General features: G+C 43.3%; 1 protein-coding gene across 1 annotated transcript; it reads left to right on the forward strand.

The window, feature by feature from the left end:
* Positions 1-4613: 4613 nt before the first annotated feature.
* On the forward strand, positions 4614-17440 carry gtf3c4 (general transcription factor IIIC, polypeptide 4). The gene is made up of 9 exons (XM_063209774.1): positions 4614-4919; positions 5294-5383; positions 6616-6972; positions 7850-8593; positions 11930-12379; positions 13448-13627; positions 15575-15705; positions 16828-16916; positions 17152-17440. The coding sequence occupies exons 1-9, from the start codon at positions 4614-4616 to the stop codon at positions 17214-17216; spliced, it is 2412 nt and encodes an 803-aa protein (XP_063065844.1). The 3' UTR covers positions 17217-17440.
* Positions 17441-17701: the final 261 nt, after the last annotated feature.

Consider the following 17701-nt stretch of genomic DNA (forward strand, 5'->3'; position numbering starts at 1 on the left):
GTGAAATGCACCGTTGTGGATGTATAGCCTACGTGTGCTCTACAGTATTTTATATGTCCTGCCAGGCTTTTTCAAGGGCAGTCCTGAGATAACAGGAGGACAACAGGAAAAGTGAGCAGTTTGCCAAATACGTACTTGCCAAATACACTAGTATGTTTGTGTGTGAATGGGTGTATTTGAGTTGTTTGGAGGAGTAAAATAAATCTAAGATGTGTGTTGCTCAGTTAGGCATACGTCATTAAAAATGTAACGTCATGGATAAAGTAATCAAAGTGCCATGTGCAATAGAAGTGGGGGAATATACAGAGAGTAGTAAGAAGTAGACTGATACAAATACTGTAGTGTATAAAGTCAATATGCACACTTGGACATACACTACAGTGGTGGTGAAAATATTGCACTTGTATGCTTTCCTGTTGATATGTCACTTGCTTTTGTTATCTGAAGTGAGCACTAAAAATAATCTCTGAAGTATGTAGTGATGTCAGCCCAAAACACATTTTCCTTCCTTGTCTGAGGTGGCTTCAGCCCGTGCTCAGGTTGCATCCAATGTAAGGAGCCTGATAGTTAACTACTAGCGCTGTATGATACTGTATCGAACCAAGAAATCACGATACTGTATCGCAATGAATATGCCCTTTCATAGTTCTGTTATCCTTCAGTCCAGTAAACAACCAGATGATGTGATCATTATTATTTTTAAACTATTTTAAATTATAGTAGCCTCTTGTTACCTATTAAACCTATAAAATATCACGTTTTTTATTCATATTTTCATTTTATAATGCTGGCAAATGTGCAAAAAGCAAATTAATTGATTTAAAAAGATACATTTCAAAAATCGTGGCGAGTATCGAGACAAAAATCGCGATATGAACCAAATCGTAAGTTGAGTGTATCAGCCCTATTAGTTACTTCATCCTTTGCCGTGCAGTCATGGCAAAGCAGCACATGTCAGGTCGACAAACCACCACAGGCCCAAACGCTGGGCACATGCATGAACCTCCCCCTTGACCCTGCTGATTAATCTCTACATAGAAGCTTCACAAGGAAGGGTACTAGAGGTAAGGTGGGGGGAGGCAGTTGTGAGCTGGGGAAATGGGTAATATATTAGGGCGGGGGGGAGATACGGGAGCTTAAAGACTGCATGGCATCTCCGCCCTTGCCCCGGAGTCTCTTCACCCGTAAGCTCTGATCGGGATCAGGTAGGCTACGTTAAGGGTTAGTCGTGAGTGAGAGAGAAAAGACAAGGAACTGCTGTGGGCTGCTGTGCTCCAAATGCATTTCATTATCATCATGATGATTATATCACTGATTGTGTGTTTTGGGTAACACGCTGCAGCAGCTGTCCCAGGAGGGGAGATCTGTGTGTGTGTGTGTGTGTGTGCGTGTGTGCGTGTGTGTGTGTGTGTGTGTGTGTATGTGTGTGTGTGTGTGTGTGTGTGTGTGTGTGTGTGTGTGTGTGTGTGTGTGTGTGTGTGGAGAAGGGGTGGGTATGCGTGTGTGTGTGGGGGGGTTAGTGAGTCTGTCTGTCTGGGCCTCTGAATGATTAACACCCGCCTGATGAGCCATGCGTCAAAACCTCCCAGAGGAACACGAACCAAGAAACACGCAGAGTGAGTCCCGCCGAGGTTATACACACACACACACACACACACACACACACACACACACACACACACACGCACACGCACACGCACACACACACACACACACACACACACACACACACACACACACACACACACACACACAAAGCACGCAGAAATAATAATAATGAGTCCAGACAGTAACTCTACAGCGGGCTATTTACACACGTCACACTTTCTCCCTCTCATTGCCCGTGAAATAGCAGGGGAAAAAACAGTCGGAAAGTGGTGGTAAAAATGAAAATAAACAGCTTTAAAAACAAACACATGCTGTGGCTCACATCCTGTGTAAAATTCATTGCGTTGCCCCCAGAGCAGCATCAAATCCCTGCACTCAATCTGTCTGTGAGGAAAATCAAACTGACTTGAACATGGAGGCGACTTCAGCCCCACTGGCTCTGGAACACGATCCGACCCAGCAGACCCACCCAGAGGGTCCAGCAGGAGTGGGGTTTGCCCCGAAGCTCTGAGCTCACAGCCAGGGGTTGAATCTAAGAGACAGGCTTTAATAAATGTTTCATTCCACAGTCCCCTCTCTACACATCTCACCGAGATCAACACGAGTCAAACCCAACAAAAAAAGACGCACACAGCAGGGCCTTGAAATATTTATCTGCTACATGCCTCATTAAGATTGAAATACACCCAGGTTCCCTTTTACTTATTCATCTGATTATCGAAACAAATGACAGAAACGAGAGACACTGGAATGTGAGTGGTACTATTAAAACGTCTGCATCACAGATTTGTAACAATTTGTTTCTGAGCAAAATACTCCAGGATGGTAAAATTCCTGTTGACATCACTCATTTCCCTACTCACAGTGCTTGTGATAACGTCACCAGTGACTTGGAAGCAGGGGAATGCCACAGAATAGAACTCAGCTAACCCCTCACATTTCTTGGCCAGTGCAGATTTTCACTAGGAATGCTCCGATGTTTTGGGCTGGATCACCGATTACCAGTCATCTACATTATCTCTACCACAGACAGACTTGACAGCTGCACTGTCCGAGGCAGGAGAAGGATCTGACCGCAGAGCCAGACATATTTGTCCCAAAGCAGATTTGCTTCAAACTGCAACGGTGGCTCTGCAGTCAGATATCTCTGTGAGACGGGGAAGGTTCTGACTGCAGAGCCGCAGTTGCAGTTTGGGGCAAATCTCTCTGGCTTTGTGCCTCTGCAGCCAGGTATTACTAGAAGACGGAAAACATTATGACTGCATAGAGTAGATTCCGTTTGGGGCAAATCTGCGCTGGGGCAAATCAACATGGTTCTCTGCCCGCCTCTGAAGTCAGATATTTCTAGGATATGGAAATCGGTCCGACTTCAGAGCCGCAGCTGCAGTGTCTGGGGCAAATATGCGTCTGGGGCAAATCCGTGCGGCTCCGCTGTCAAATATTAGCTAGAACAGGGGTTCCCAATCTTTACCATGTCAAGGCCCCCCATATAATGGATTCTAGCCAAGGCTCCCCTGGCATGGGCCGTACCACACTTCTTTATTGTACACCCGCAGCGCTTTCACAGCTCGATAGCGCATTGATACATTGGAGTTGGTGCAACCAATTCACGTATTAAAAGAAACACAATACAAACAGTATAAACCTGTAAAGAGTTGTAAAAGAAAACAATGAGAATATAGACACAGTATAATTATCCTCCATCAGCCTACCCTTTTCATTTCATGCTCAAACAGCATGCAGCGCATGGACATACATTTAGACTGTTTGTGAGGCCCCACTTGGATATATAAATACTAATAATGTTCAGAGATGCAAAAGAATAGATTATTATTTATAACTAACTAAAGAGAATATTTTTCATCTTATTTATGTTTATTGTAGTTTTTAATTTATTAATTTTGTTTCGCTATACTTTTACTGCCAACCTGCCGCAGTCCCCCAGGGATCCCTGGCCCCCACTTTGAACACCACTGAACTAGAAGGCAAACAACGGTCTGACTGCACAGTGGCAGGTTGGGGTACTTCTGCGTGCTCTGCTGCTCTGCAGTCAGATATACTGTTTGGGGTAAATCTGCTGGTGCTCTGTGTGACTTTGCGTCTCTGCAATCAGATACAACTGGGAGACGAAGAATGGCCTGACTGCAGAAGGGCAAATGTGTCTGGGGCAAATCTGCGTTGTTCTGCGACTATGCAACCAGACATTAGGAGACGTTTTTTTTTTTTTACTGCTGAGCCACAGTCTGGGGCAAATCTGTGCAGGGGTATATCTGCATGGCTCTGCGGCTCTGCAGGCAGATATTACTGGGACATGAAGAATGGTCTGACTGCAGAGCTGCAGTAGCGGTTTGGGGAAATCGGCGCTGGGGCAGGTTTAGAAGGCACTATCTGGCATGCCACTCTGCTGCCTGTCACACCAACATAGGACAGGCCGTGTGTGTGATCATATTTTCACAACAATAAATAACCACTCTTCAGCTCAACTGGGATGGCAGTTTGCAAAATGGCACCCAGGGTGTTGATGCTGATAAATGATAGGCCTATGCCACCAAGCTGCTATTAATCCTGTCATTCACTTACTGTGTTCTATCAGATTGATAGCTGCGCTGGCAATTCTTCCACAGGACATTTAAGAAAACAATCAAATGTAATCCACTATTTTCGCTATATGCACATGCTTTACAAATGAACTTATAACATAATAGGGCCTAATAGGCCTAACACATAATAATTTGCCATAAGATAATGTCATTAAATTAGGTTACACTGACAACTAGAATAATGCTTAAAATTAAAACACTATTTCATTATTTCTTCTTTCTGTTCTTACTGTCAGCTTCCAGCCAGCCATGTCCTCCGATTAGTGTGGGCTGTATGACAGGCGGGTGGGGTGGGGAATTTACTGTATCTGGCAACTAAGAAACGCGTTATGTTTGTCCCTCCTCCGTTGCCGTTGTGATTAGCTGGAGACGGATGTTTTTTTTTTTTTTTTTTTCATTTGGAACATGGCGGCTCCCGTTCCAACTTGTGCCCCAGCAGGGACTGGTGATGAAATTACGTCTGAATCCGAACAGGAGACAGATCCATGGACGGCACTTGGACCGATTGTTAAGCGAGACCCTGACATCAAATTAATGAGCGCGCTCAGTGGTCTGGAGCCCTTGGCATGGTCAGAGGACCACCGACTTGCAGCATGTACGTCCAATAGCATATCTGTTGTGGAACTTGTGTGCGATGTCAATGTTCACGACCAGAACCTGGTTCTGCATCGGACCACCATACCTGTGCCGGAGTCTGTATGCGAACTCAAGGTAAGACTTTACTGTGTGTATTTAAAAACAAAATCGGCACGCACTTGAAACTACTCCTCATACTGCACGAATGTTCGCTTTGCTTTGCTCCTGACACTGGCACTAGTGACACTGAAATTACTAGCATTTGGCTGGCTGGCAGGTGCCAATATCAAGCCTGGTGTGCCAGACGTGTGAAGCTGGCACATTAAAGCTGCTCCAATAACTATGTGCTGTGCTGGGAAAGGAGTTACCTTGACACGTGACATCACTTTCTGACCCTTCCTAAAACATTCTATATAGGCTTAGGCTACTACTTTATTTTGACTGATTAAATGTATTGTAACTGAACATTTATTTGAAATTTTTTTTATACAAAAATCAAATTTGAATAGGTTGGTCCAGAAGAAGAAGTCTTGAAGGTAAAAACTGCTATGGCCCTGACTAGTGACCTGACTCAGGCTCAGCACTTCATGATCGACAAGGTAAAGCTGCTCTCTTACACTCATATACATATTACACTCATATACTTATCATTGTGTGTGTGTGTGTGTGTGTGTGTGTGTGTGTGTGTGTGTGTGTGTGTGTGTGTGTGTGTGTTTGTGTGTGTGTGTGCCTTGGGCTGAGTGAGCTATATATGGTTAATATGTAATGTGTGTGCACTGTCTTGTGTGTAATGTCTGTATTTGGGTGGGAGACGTGACGCCTTGTTTTTTCGTAACATTGGTTAAAAACCTACAAAACTGTTATTTTCCTTTAAAAAACAAATGTCAATGAAAGACGATGTGGCGCATTATGCTTCATATTAGTCTTAGATGAGAAGAAACATTTTTGTTAAGATTTATGTAAAGGTTTATATGTCAAATTTCCTGCGGTGTGACTGTAACATTAATGAAACAATATATAATAATATATATATAAATTAACCAACAACATTTTGAATAATATATGAAGCATTTGGCATGATTGCATAAATCTTAACTTTAGATTAAGATATGTGAATGTGGAAAAAACTCAAGACAGTAATATTAACTACAAGTTCAATTTCGTAACACAAATTGCGTCCTGTGGGGTGACATGTATGTCAATGTTTGTGAATGGGCAGCTGCAAGGCCAACTACAAGGGTCTTAAAGACTGGCTCCTATCCAGTCAGTACCTCAGTTATTGGAGAGTGCTGTGGAAGTTTAAGGTGACTCTTAACCTCTTAATATGTCTTCATATTGCAATCTTTCTGTCACGCAATGCTTAGGTTCATTTTATGGTGTCCTGTGGTGTGACTGCTCTTATAGGAGGAAAAAAAAGTTTTTTTATTAATGAAAACACATATTAAGATTAAACACAATATAATTATCAAGTTAGCATGAGCTCAGATGTCAGTCATGTATACAAAATTATTAAAATGGCCATAATACAGTGAATTCCCTGTGGTGTGACTCCATTTTCCTGCGGTGTGACATGCCTATGCTATGTGTTGATGCAGGACACATTTTCCCAAAAATGGCAAAAATAAGGTGAAATTCCACAGACCACTAAGTGCTTTATTTTTTTTATATATTTTTTCCAATTTTTATACATAATTTTTTTCAGGAATTTGAAAAACGTTTTTTTTTTTGGCGTTACGCCCTTAAACGTCAACCACCCGTGTATGTATGCTACTAGACACCTTCATTACCCCTCGGGATTAATAAATGATACTCTAGTACTCTGCTCTACTAGGTTATGAATCCACAGACTGGTGTGGCGCGAGGAGTCAAGTATGCCAGCTGGTCACCCCTGGGCTGTGACGTCAATGGCAGGTGCCTCCTGGCCACCCTCACACTGGACAACAGACTGACTGTGTACAGCAGCCGCAGGCGGCTTCAGTGGACCCAGGAGGCAGACCTAACAAAGCTCTACGGTGACATGTTGGCGTCCTCCAACTACGCCTCTGTGTCCTATGACCGCTCTTCCTCGTCGTCGTCCACGTCTTCCTCCACTCCTGTCACACTGTCGGAGCCTGAGGAGTTGCGGCGCCGCTACCGCATGCAGACGCCCGTGCGCATGGAGTGGTCGAGGATGTGCACCACGCAGCAGGTGCAGAGTAACCACCAATGACAGACAGGGCAACCAGCCTTTCATTTTGTATAAAAATTGGTTTAAAAACTATTTCAATGTGCACGAAGGATATGTATATTTTTTGCTAACCTGTGGGACGCCGTCAGAATTGTTGGAACCATGCAACTAATTGTGCTTATTTGTTACTGACCAACAGGGCTCTAAAATAACACCAGCCCACCGGCCAAATACTGGTGAAATTTCAGTTTGGCTGGTAGAAAAGACCAACTTACTAGCCACTTTGACCCATTAGTAAGTGTGTGTTTGGCTAGTGAGATAAACATCTACTAGCCATTTTGGCTGGTGATAAAAAAAGTTAATCCAGAGCCCTGCTGACCAATATAAGACAAATGGCCAATTCTGGACTCCCCTTTTCTCTGGGCGCAGGACAAGTGTCCCCCAACCCTTCTTTTTACTTCTTTCACCTTCCCTGGTTATAAATAAGATGTATCGAGCAACATTTTTGTGGGTGGGAACATTGCTTGTATTAGCCCCTGCAGTTGGAGAGCAGACATCTATTGTGATATTTTGTCCTACACTTATATTAAGCATGTGCATGCATCTGCTCTGGAGGAAATGGGGCATCTAAGTCATGCCCTCTACTTCCTGGTTCATGGGGCAGTAAGTTGCAAAAAATTGAAAGGAAGTGAACGAGGCGAGTTGTGGTGGATTTGTGGTGCATAAGTGGAGGTCTAAGGTGTCGAAAAACCACTCATTTCAAGCCCAGTCATTGTTTTTGGACTCCCTCTGCCCCATGAACCAGGAAGTAGAGGGCGTGGCTTAGGTGCCCTATCTATAAATAAGCTAAGAAGAACCATGGAATGACTCCATTTATTTGTTTTATGCACTGACCCAGGTGCAGACCAACAACCAGTGCCAGGAGATGGAGACGGTGTTGCTAGCCGTGCTGATGGAGAACGGTGACCTGGTGGTGTGGCAGTTCCGGCTCCCGGTGCGGGGCGAGGACGCGGTGCTGTCGTGCAACACCATACCCTCGGGCGTGGCGTCTCCCAGCGTGCTGTCCTGGTGGGAGTACGAGCACGGCGGGCGGCGCATGAGCGGCCTCATCGTGGGCAGCGGCCTGGGGCCCGTGAAGATCCTGCCGGTCAACCTCCGCGCCGTCAAGGGCTACTTCACGCTGCGGCAGCCCGTGGTGCTGTGGCCCGAGGCGGACCGCATTCCCGTACGCCAGATCCGCTGCGTCAACCTCTTCCACCCGCTGCACAAGTGCAACTGCAGCCTGGTGGTGGCGGCACGCGGCGCTTACCTCTTCTGGTGCCTGCTGCTCATCACCAAGGCGGGCCTGAACGTGCACCACTCGCACGTCACCGGGCTGCACACCGCGCCCATCACCTCCATGAACGCCGGCCACCATGGCGGCTCCGTCTACACGTCTGCGCTCGATGGCCGTGTGAAGAAGCTCACACCGGTGTTCACGGACGCCGCGGTCATCTTCAAGCAGGAGGAGGTGGCCCTGCCCGAGGGGGTTGCGGGCAGGCGGCTGCACAGCATCAGCATCAGCCCTTACGGGGCCTACATGGCCATGGCTACAGCAGAGGGCTTGACCAATGGACTACATCCGGTTGAACGCCACTATCAGGTAAAGCAACATGGTGTTACGGGTTTGTCGGCACGAGACTGTATGAGGCTATCGGAGGGAGGTTTACCAATGTTCTATGCCAACTCTGTGCTAGTTAGCCTCCGTTACACTCTCCCCCTTAAACCTCACTCCCACACACCCTCAAACGTGCGATCTCGTAAACTACAACGGTCCGGCAATGGGAGACACAGTACGATACCGCTGGGCCAAGAGACTAGTCTCTCGGCCCAACGGCACGAGACTGTATGAGGCCATCAGAGGGAGGTTTACCAACGTTCCACGCCAACTCTGTGCTAGTTAGCCTCCGTTACAATGGCATAATCCAAAGTGTTAAAATATTGTAGCACACCGATTTGAACCGTCTTTGGGCAGTCATGGGTAAGTGGTTAGGGCGTCAGACTTGTAGTCCAGAGGAGGCAAGGTTCGGCTCTCGACCCGCCAGGTTGGTGGGGGGAGTAATTAACCATCGCTCTCCCCCATCCTCCTTCATGACTGAGGTACCCTGAGCATGATACTGTCCCTCCGCACGGATGAAGCATGAATGCAATTTTGTTGTGTGCAGTAGGCTATGCAGTGTTCACTTGTGTGCTATGGAGTGCTTTGTCACAATGACAATGGGAGTTTGAGTATCCCAGTTGGGCTTTCACTCCATAACACACAGAATTGAACCGTCTATCGCGTTTGCGCATCACGACTTTGCATGTTCACTTGTGCTCTAGTGTACTACGTCCTGTGACAGGTTAGGGGTGGTTTTACTGAATGGTTAGGGATAGGGATGGATTTGGTCAGGGCACAGCAGAGCATTTTCACGTTTAGCAACAGAAATTCACCTCGACGGTGGGAAAACAATGCTGGTCACCTGACAAAAGTGCTTTCCCATGGCGTTGTAGAACACGACTTGACATTCAAAGTAGGGCTGTCCCGACTATTCGACGTAATCGATTACGTCGATTGCGTAAATAAGTCGGCGTGTTCAACATACCGTCGATTGCGTGATTTGCGCTAAAAAAAAAAAAAAATAAAAATTTTTTTTTTTTTTTACTTTTTTTTTTTTTTTTTTGGTAACATATCCGTTTTTGTTAAAAACGATTTGAATTACGATTTCCTTAGCATTTTCCTCCTGGAGTAAATGCATCCTATAGAGAAAACCACAAGTGCTTGAAAGACAGGCATCACAAGTCTAGTCAAGTTGTAGTAGTTAACTTGAGTTTTTGGGAGCGATACAAAAAACCAAAGGACAGTTTTAATGAGTTAGGTGGCAGGCCTTCATTGACACAGCAGAGGAGACATCGGGCTGCATATAGAAATAATGAATGCGAATATAGACATACATGTGTAATATGTTGTTCAGCCCTTTTAATGGGAGGAATTTTGAAAAACTGGCCCTGTGACCAGCACCCCTCATGTAGAATGTGTACGCCTGTGGGGGAAAAGGCATAGCCTACCCTCTTAGACCCTTTTTGTCTATGCGTTAACAATTTCACAGTGCTCTTAAATTCTTATCTCTGCTCCTATTTTGTTTTATTATTTTTTTCATTACATAGACCCCTGCATGAGGGACGAATGAAACTGTGTTGTAAACATAAATGATTCACTGTACTGTATTTTTAAAATATAAATGACAATGTACTATTATATATACACATGTCATGGGTAAAATCTTATGTAGCCTTGTTTGTCAAAATATAAGTGGCTGAAATGTAGGCCTAGGCCTATAGTTTCTCCATGCGCCAATGTCATACTATACTCATTGTTTTGCATTTACGCTAAGTGAATAAGTGATTTGAACTGAAACAAATAGATATATTAGGCCTGTATTTATTAGTCTGTGACTAATTTATAAAATGTCCCCTTTTTTTTAGAAATCATTGTCCTAATAGGCCCTAGGTGCACTCTGCTTTATTTGTCTATTATTTTTCAGGTCAAAATTAAGTGGCATATCACAGTTTTTGCCTTCCAAAAAAATTAAATAATAATCGCGACTATTCGAAAAAAATAGTTGATAGAATAATCGGGAGAAAAATAATCGTTAGGGACAGCCCTAATTCAAAGTGGTTGCACCTCAACACATTGCACAAGTGCACAATTATCACACTTCACACCTTTGCATGATGCCTGGGTAAACTAAAGTAACTTTGTCAAAACTATGTCTGAAAGCCCACACGCACATTACTGTCACTTATGATTGTATGTTATCTTAGGCTGATTCCTCTACTAGATTTCAGCTACAGCTAAAGCTTTTATAGAACATAATCGAAATGGCTCATTAAAGACAAGCATACTAAGGACATAGATTGCTAGAACCATGTCCTATGGTCTCAAGCATGTGTAGTGGTAAGCAAGTGAGTAGTACAAAGGCAAGTGTCTCTTGCTTGTATGGTGGTTGGGGCTGCATAAATATTGCTAACATTGGGACGGTCAAGTTCATGTCAAGTATTGTCTCATGAAAAGATGAGGGATTTAGTCACTTTTGTGATGGACTGTAATTATTAGACCAAATACCTACACAGTAAAACAAACAGAAACAACCAAATACTCCACAAAACTCCTCCGGGTGATTTCGGCGGGTGATTTCCATTCGGCATATCTAGATGTGCTTGCTGTGTGTCGATTAAAAGAGTTTAATCAATTTGTCTGTACTTGACTACAGGTTTGAATGTACAGGTTTGAATACAGGTTTGAAAGCACAAGGGCAGCATATATTAATATATAAATAAACAAGATTATAGCCGTAAGGCTAATTTCCATCTTTTGTCCCTTGACAAGTTTATGGTCCTTTAAAAAGAAATACAAACAAGTATTGTTTAGTTTATTTTTTTTTTAGTTTAGTTCAACAGGGACCATGCACAATACACATTGATTACAGATATTGCACAAATAATAAGCAAGTGTAAAATGGTGGACACATTTTAAAATGAGTTAAAAAGAACAACTGCCAATACAAACTATGCAGGTCAATCCTGGGGTTCTACCTTACCACTAAAAACGCAGAACAAGTTTGATTGTCATCTGTGTCAAGCTGTGCCCCAAGGTGTCTGATTTCATGTGAAATGACCCAACTGCATCTCGAGATGTCCAGTGTGTCAGTCAAGAGTTTCATCATTTTTTTTAATTCTTAGGACATCTTTTTCTATTATTATTATTATTATTATTATTATTATTCCCCCCTTCTCTTCCTGTTATTTATGTATTATTACTACACAGTAGAGAGCAGTAGCAACCTTCATTTCTCTGCCAATTGTGCCAGCTCTACATGTACAGAACATGTGACCGAACATGTGCGAACATGTGAGAAATTAAATCTTGAATCTTGAATGTGTCTGTCCTTGACTGTAGGTCCAGTTTGTGACCTTGAAGACGCCCGCGGATGCTGGTACTGAGCTGCTGGAGTCAGGGGTGCAGAACCTCTTCCGCCAGGCCGACCTGTTGGACCTGCTGCGCTGGAAGGTGCTCCGGGACAAGCGCATGCCAGCATCACTTCTGGATGAGTTGGACCAGAAGCTCCACGCCGGGGGTGCCGGTGTCGGCGCTAGCACCAGCACCAGCACCGGCAGCACTGCCTACTTGTGGAGGCTCAAGCTCTTCCTGTGCCGCATCTTCTACCAGTCACTACAAAAGTCGCCCACCGACTCGCGTTGGAAGCCCAACCATGAGGAGTGCAAAGCCCCGATGCTGGCAGAGGACGGGGGCTACGAGGACGCTGGTGGTGGCGTTGACGGGGATGGAGAGGGCGAGGGAGAGGGAGAGGAGGAGCAAAGAGAGGAGGCTAAGGCAGAGGAGGACCAGGTGCAGTCGGATCTCATGAATTATTATTAGTTATTTATCTACTGTATATATGAAGAGTTTCGTTGTAAGATGACGTAATCACCATTTTTTTATGTATGTGTGAATTCTTGCCATTCAAATATTTTGAGAAAACACCTTTTAAACCTATATAAAATGCATTTTGCAATGCAATGCAATGCCCTATACATAAATGTCAATATCCCAAAATGTTCCAAAATAGATACCGGTATACTTCATTTTGCAATGAATATATAGGGGCTGCCGTAGCTGGGGATGTGGTTGCAGGTTGGAATCACACCCTTATGTTATCTTTTTCACAAATACTTACCACCACCTGCAAATTCTAATTATTCATTATGACTGGAAAAATTGCACTTTTCATACATGAAAAGGGGATCTACTCCATGTCCACCATTTTGAATTTCCAGAAATGTACATTTTAGCTGTAAAACATCCTCTACTTTGCTCATACTAGTAAATATTACTTCATTACTTAGTAAATATTCATGAAAATAGGCAGCACAGTTTCAATGATCAGCATAGTTGCAATACCTACTCTGGCCACCATCCTACTTAATGCACCTTCAAATATCAGAAACAATGCTACAAATTGATTATTAACATTATTCTGATGTCATCATTAGGGGTGTTGATAGTAATCGCTTCGTATCGATGTATAGATTCTACAGCCCACGATTCAATGAATCGATTCATCCACAAGAGAATCAATTAATCATTATTAATCGATTAATCGATTTTTTTAATTATTGCACTCATTTTATGGGGCATTTTATATTAATCATGCAGTAATAATAACACGGACTATAATAAAAGATATCCCTCATATTAAATGCATGCAGATATTTCAACTTTTGTTGAACTATTCAACATTTCACACATAAGCCAAGCCTGTAAGGTTAAAAAAAATATGAACCATTGAATCGAATCATAGAGCATTTTTAATTATCAAAAATAATTGAATCTTAAAAATCGATAGCGAATCGAATCGCCATGAAGGCTGTGATTTACACCCCTATTAACATCATTCTGATGTGGTCATGTTGTCAGATGAGCGATGTGATGGACAAGATGGAGGTGGTGGAGATGCACCTGACGCGTGAGCACATGAAGCGCGTTTTGGGGGAGGTGTACTTGCACACCTGGATCACAGAGAACACCAGCATCCCCACGCGCGGCGTCTGTGACTTCCTCTCCAGTGACGAGTCATGCGATGATCGGGCAGCCAAGGTGAGCGGCTGACTGGCTAACTGACTGACTGCACAGCTGTTTTGCAAGTGCAAAGATTTCTGAATTCCTGAATTGTGCATCTGGTTGTTGGTTGTGATCTGGCATTCCAAGTGTTAGTAAATCGGGCGTAAACAAACGCCATTCCATTAACAGACTATGTACATGCAAATCTAAATTGCTACTACTACCGTGTTGGGAAGAATTGTCATGCTTAAAGCAACACTCCACAATCTCTGGAAATAAACTCATATCCCACCTAACTGCTACGATTTACTTGCAGGCACTGTGTAAACCTCAGAGGCTAGAACATTTGTCTGACCTAGCAACTGTAACCCAAGGGGGTGGGATGTAGCCAAAGACAAATTGATTCAATGATGCATGCAAGTTTGGAACTAGGAGTAATATCACCAGAGGGTAATGTTACAACAGGAGAAAGGTAATAATAACAACTGTATTTGTATAGCACAATTCATACAAGGCATGCAGCTCAATGTGCTATAACAGTTTAATTAGTTCATCAACGTTCATCAACAAGACTAATCTTTGGCAAACGTTAAGGTATACAGGTACCAGGTGGATAGAGAGTAGTAGAGTAGAGTAGAGAGTAGAGTGCTTTTATTGTCACTATATAAATATAGTGAGATTCTGTTTGGAAGCAACCCACAAATGCCCACAAAATAAAAGATATATTAACAGTATAATAATAAAAAAGTATATATATATATATATATATATATAAAGTCCATATGCATCTCACAGTATAGAGAGTCCTGAAGTATTGAGGGGGGCAGGTGACGTATTGAGTTCAGAAGTCTAATGGCAGTAGGATAGAAACGGTCCTTCATTCTCGTAGTGCGGGCACGCAGAGTCCTAAAGCGCCTGCCAGATGGTAGCATGGTGAAGAGCCTGTGACCAGGGTCTTTAATGTGGTATTTAATGATGTTAATGCTCTGTTTGTGCAGTGTGTATGGTGGATCTCCTCAAGTGTGGCTAGTTGGCAACCAATGATTCTCTCTGCTGTTTTAATAATGCGCTGTAACATCTTCTTGTTGTCGTGTGTGCAGCTGGTGTACTGGTGTATGTAATGCTGTATGTTATCACTGATTCAATCGTACACCTGTAGAAGTTAGTGAGCAGATCTCGTGATAGCTGGGCCTTCTTTAGAGTCCGCAGGAAATATAGCCTTTGGGATCCCTTTTTAGCTATTGCAGAGGTGTTGGCGCTCCATGACAAGTCTTGGCTGATGTGCACACTCAGGAATCTGAAGCTCTGTACTACCTCCACTGACTCCCCTAGTGGTTGCCCTGGCCACACCGCCTGAAGTCCAAGATCACCTCCTTCGTTTTCTTGGAGTTCAGGGCCAGGTTGTTGTCTTGGCTCCAGCGTGCCAGCTGCTCCACCTCCTCTCTGTATGCCGTCTCGTTGTTGTCAGAGATCAGGCCAATCACGGTTGTGTCGTCAGCAAATTTAATGATAGCTCAGAAGTTAAAAAACATGGGATAACTAAGTCAGATAATGACATAAAATCGAGGTAAATCTAATTGTTTAATGAGAGGGGAGGTGCAAAATGAGCATATTTCCAGAAATAGTGGACTGTCGCTAAGATAAAAGAGCTATAATTTGTCATCTTAATAATGTTATTCGCCTAAATTAAAAGATCTGAATTGGAATATGACACAGAAAATGTCAGCCTGATAGCAGGGTGTTGCATACAATGGAAGCTGACCAATGTGCAAGTTAATAAAAAATAATAGGGGGAAAACTGTTAGAAAATAAAATGTGCAAAGGTATGTTAAACAATAATATTTTGAATCATAATAAAAATCGATTTGATTTGTTATTTTTTCAGCTATAAACCAACAATAGTCAACATGTACATTCTATTTTAAATGTCAATATACTGCAACCTTTTGTTCATTCATAGTGTCTTCTCTTTGACCCCCATAGGTCTTGATTGGACATTTATGCAAGAAGATGAATAAACAGACGTTCCCAGAGTACTGCAGCCTGTGTAAAGACGTGCTCCCCTTTAACGACCGCCGGCAGACCGTGTGTCCAAATGGTCATCTGTGGCTCAGGTGAGGCCAAGCCTGGGAAATCCCATGCTGCTTTGTACAATCGTTCTGATCTTAAAGACAGCATGGCAGCTACCCTAAGAGGGGGAGCCTAAGCTAAGGAGGCATTCAGAGAGCGGCGAGGGATGGAAAGGCGATGATTTCACTTTATTTGAATAGATACAACTGACATGATGGGCTATGTATGTGACACATTTGTAATGCCAAATAAACAGTCATGGATAATCGTAAACCACACCATTCCTACAAGAAATTGTATAGGTATCCGCCAGGAGATCTCACTGTTGAGATTGTCTGGGGTTGACAAGGCAAGGTGAGACGCTTTCATTGACTCCAAATATCAAAATCGTCCATATTGGCCATGTACAGCCAAAGTTTAAAGGAACTGTCCATCATTTCTGTAAATATGTCAGTTTCCCCACATCCCCTCAAGTTAAATAATTGAGGTTTACCTTTCTCCGATTCTCTCAGCTGTTCTCCAAGTGTGGCAGTAAAATAACAGCAATGGCAAACATATGATACCAGCCCAAGTTCCAGGTCACATGGTATTCAAATAGTTTAGTTGGATGCAGCTGGACTACTTCTTTGATCCTAAAGGAAAAGTGTCACCCAGTGTGTATTCGCTGATATTCAATAACAAATTTTAAGTAGCGAAATATGGCTTCTGTCACACAGTATTTTTTTTTTCCATTCACAAAATGCCAAATAAAACATGACCGAAGACTTATTTCACTTATGTGTTAGGGAATGCCAGTGAACACCCCTAACTACTCGTTCAGATGCTTCTTTTTGGAATTTTGAACACATGTTAGGGGTGATTTTGTGAACAGATGTGGACATACCCTTAGACGTCCATTGTAAGGTCAGTTGAGACTAAATGCAAATTAGCCAAGTAACGGAGATAGCAGCAATCATAAAAAAGGTGATGGGGAGACTCAAAACATTGCAGACAACTTTGAAAATGGGCTTAATAATCAAAATAGCACTCATTAATCATTTTCAGTGTGTGCTGCCTCCAATGGTGGATTGTGGAAAGGCAGGATGCAGTGACTATGTCCTTTACAACCCTCTCCGAACAACATTGTATGCCTCACTGAGTCTCAGCGTCTTACTTGTGTCTTTCAGGTGTATGCTATCATACCAGGCATGCCAAACAGTGAGCTACAGGCGCTGCTTACAGCAGGATAGCATTGCCCGACAACCAGGGCCTCAAGGTGAGTGTACTGCCCACATGCCCCCCCCCCCCCCCCTTTTTTTTCGCTTTCTCTTTTATTTCTCTTTCTTTCTTTCCTCCTACTTTCTCCCCCTCTGTCTATTTCTCTCCCTCCCTCTCTCTCTCCCTCTCTCTCTCTGTGATGGAACATTGTGCAGACTGTGGTTCTGAAAGGCCCTGGTTCCACACACCTAATAACCGTCTCCAACTTCTGTGTTACCCTGTATGACCCACAGACCCGGACTGGATCAAGAGGCTGCTGCAGGGGCCGTGTGTGTTCTGCGACTCCCCTCTTCTGTAGGACTTCCCCTGGTCCCCACCAGGATCAAAGGTCAATATGCCTGAGGTAGCCAATCCAGGACAGACCATGCTGCTAACTGATGCCATAAAAACTTAATATTCCATTCCTGTTGTCATATTGGCGTCATTTGAATTCCATTTTTTTATATTTTACACAGTTTATATATGTTGTTGTGCTTGCGTGTGAAATATGTATAAATAAATAGTTATTTCTCTTATAAAAAACCTTGCCTGGCTTTCTTCGTGACTGTAATGACAGTTGGAAAAAAATGTTACTCAATTTTCTCAGTCTTTTTCGGAACAAGCATAAGTACTTTTTTCAAAAATATTCTGTTTTGCTTGTCAAAAACTCTTGGATTATTTTTAGGAACTTCAAACTTGTTATTGTTTTGGCTTTTGCACTGACAAAAGACTGGAGCAACACAATGCACTCCCCCTTTCAGCAGATACACACATACACATACACGCACACACACACATGCACAC

This window comes from Engraulis encrasicolus, chromosome 11 (genome assembly GCF_034702125.1).
Source record: "Engraulis encrasicolus isolate BLACKSEA-1 chromosome 11, IST_EnEncr_1.0, whole genome shotgun sequence".
In the NCBI taxonomy this organism is placed as follows: domain Eukaryota; kingdom Metazoa; phylum Chordata; class Actinopteri; order Clupeiformes; family Engraulidae; genus Engraulis; species Engraulis encrasicolus.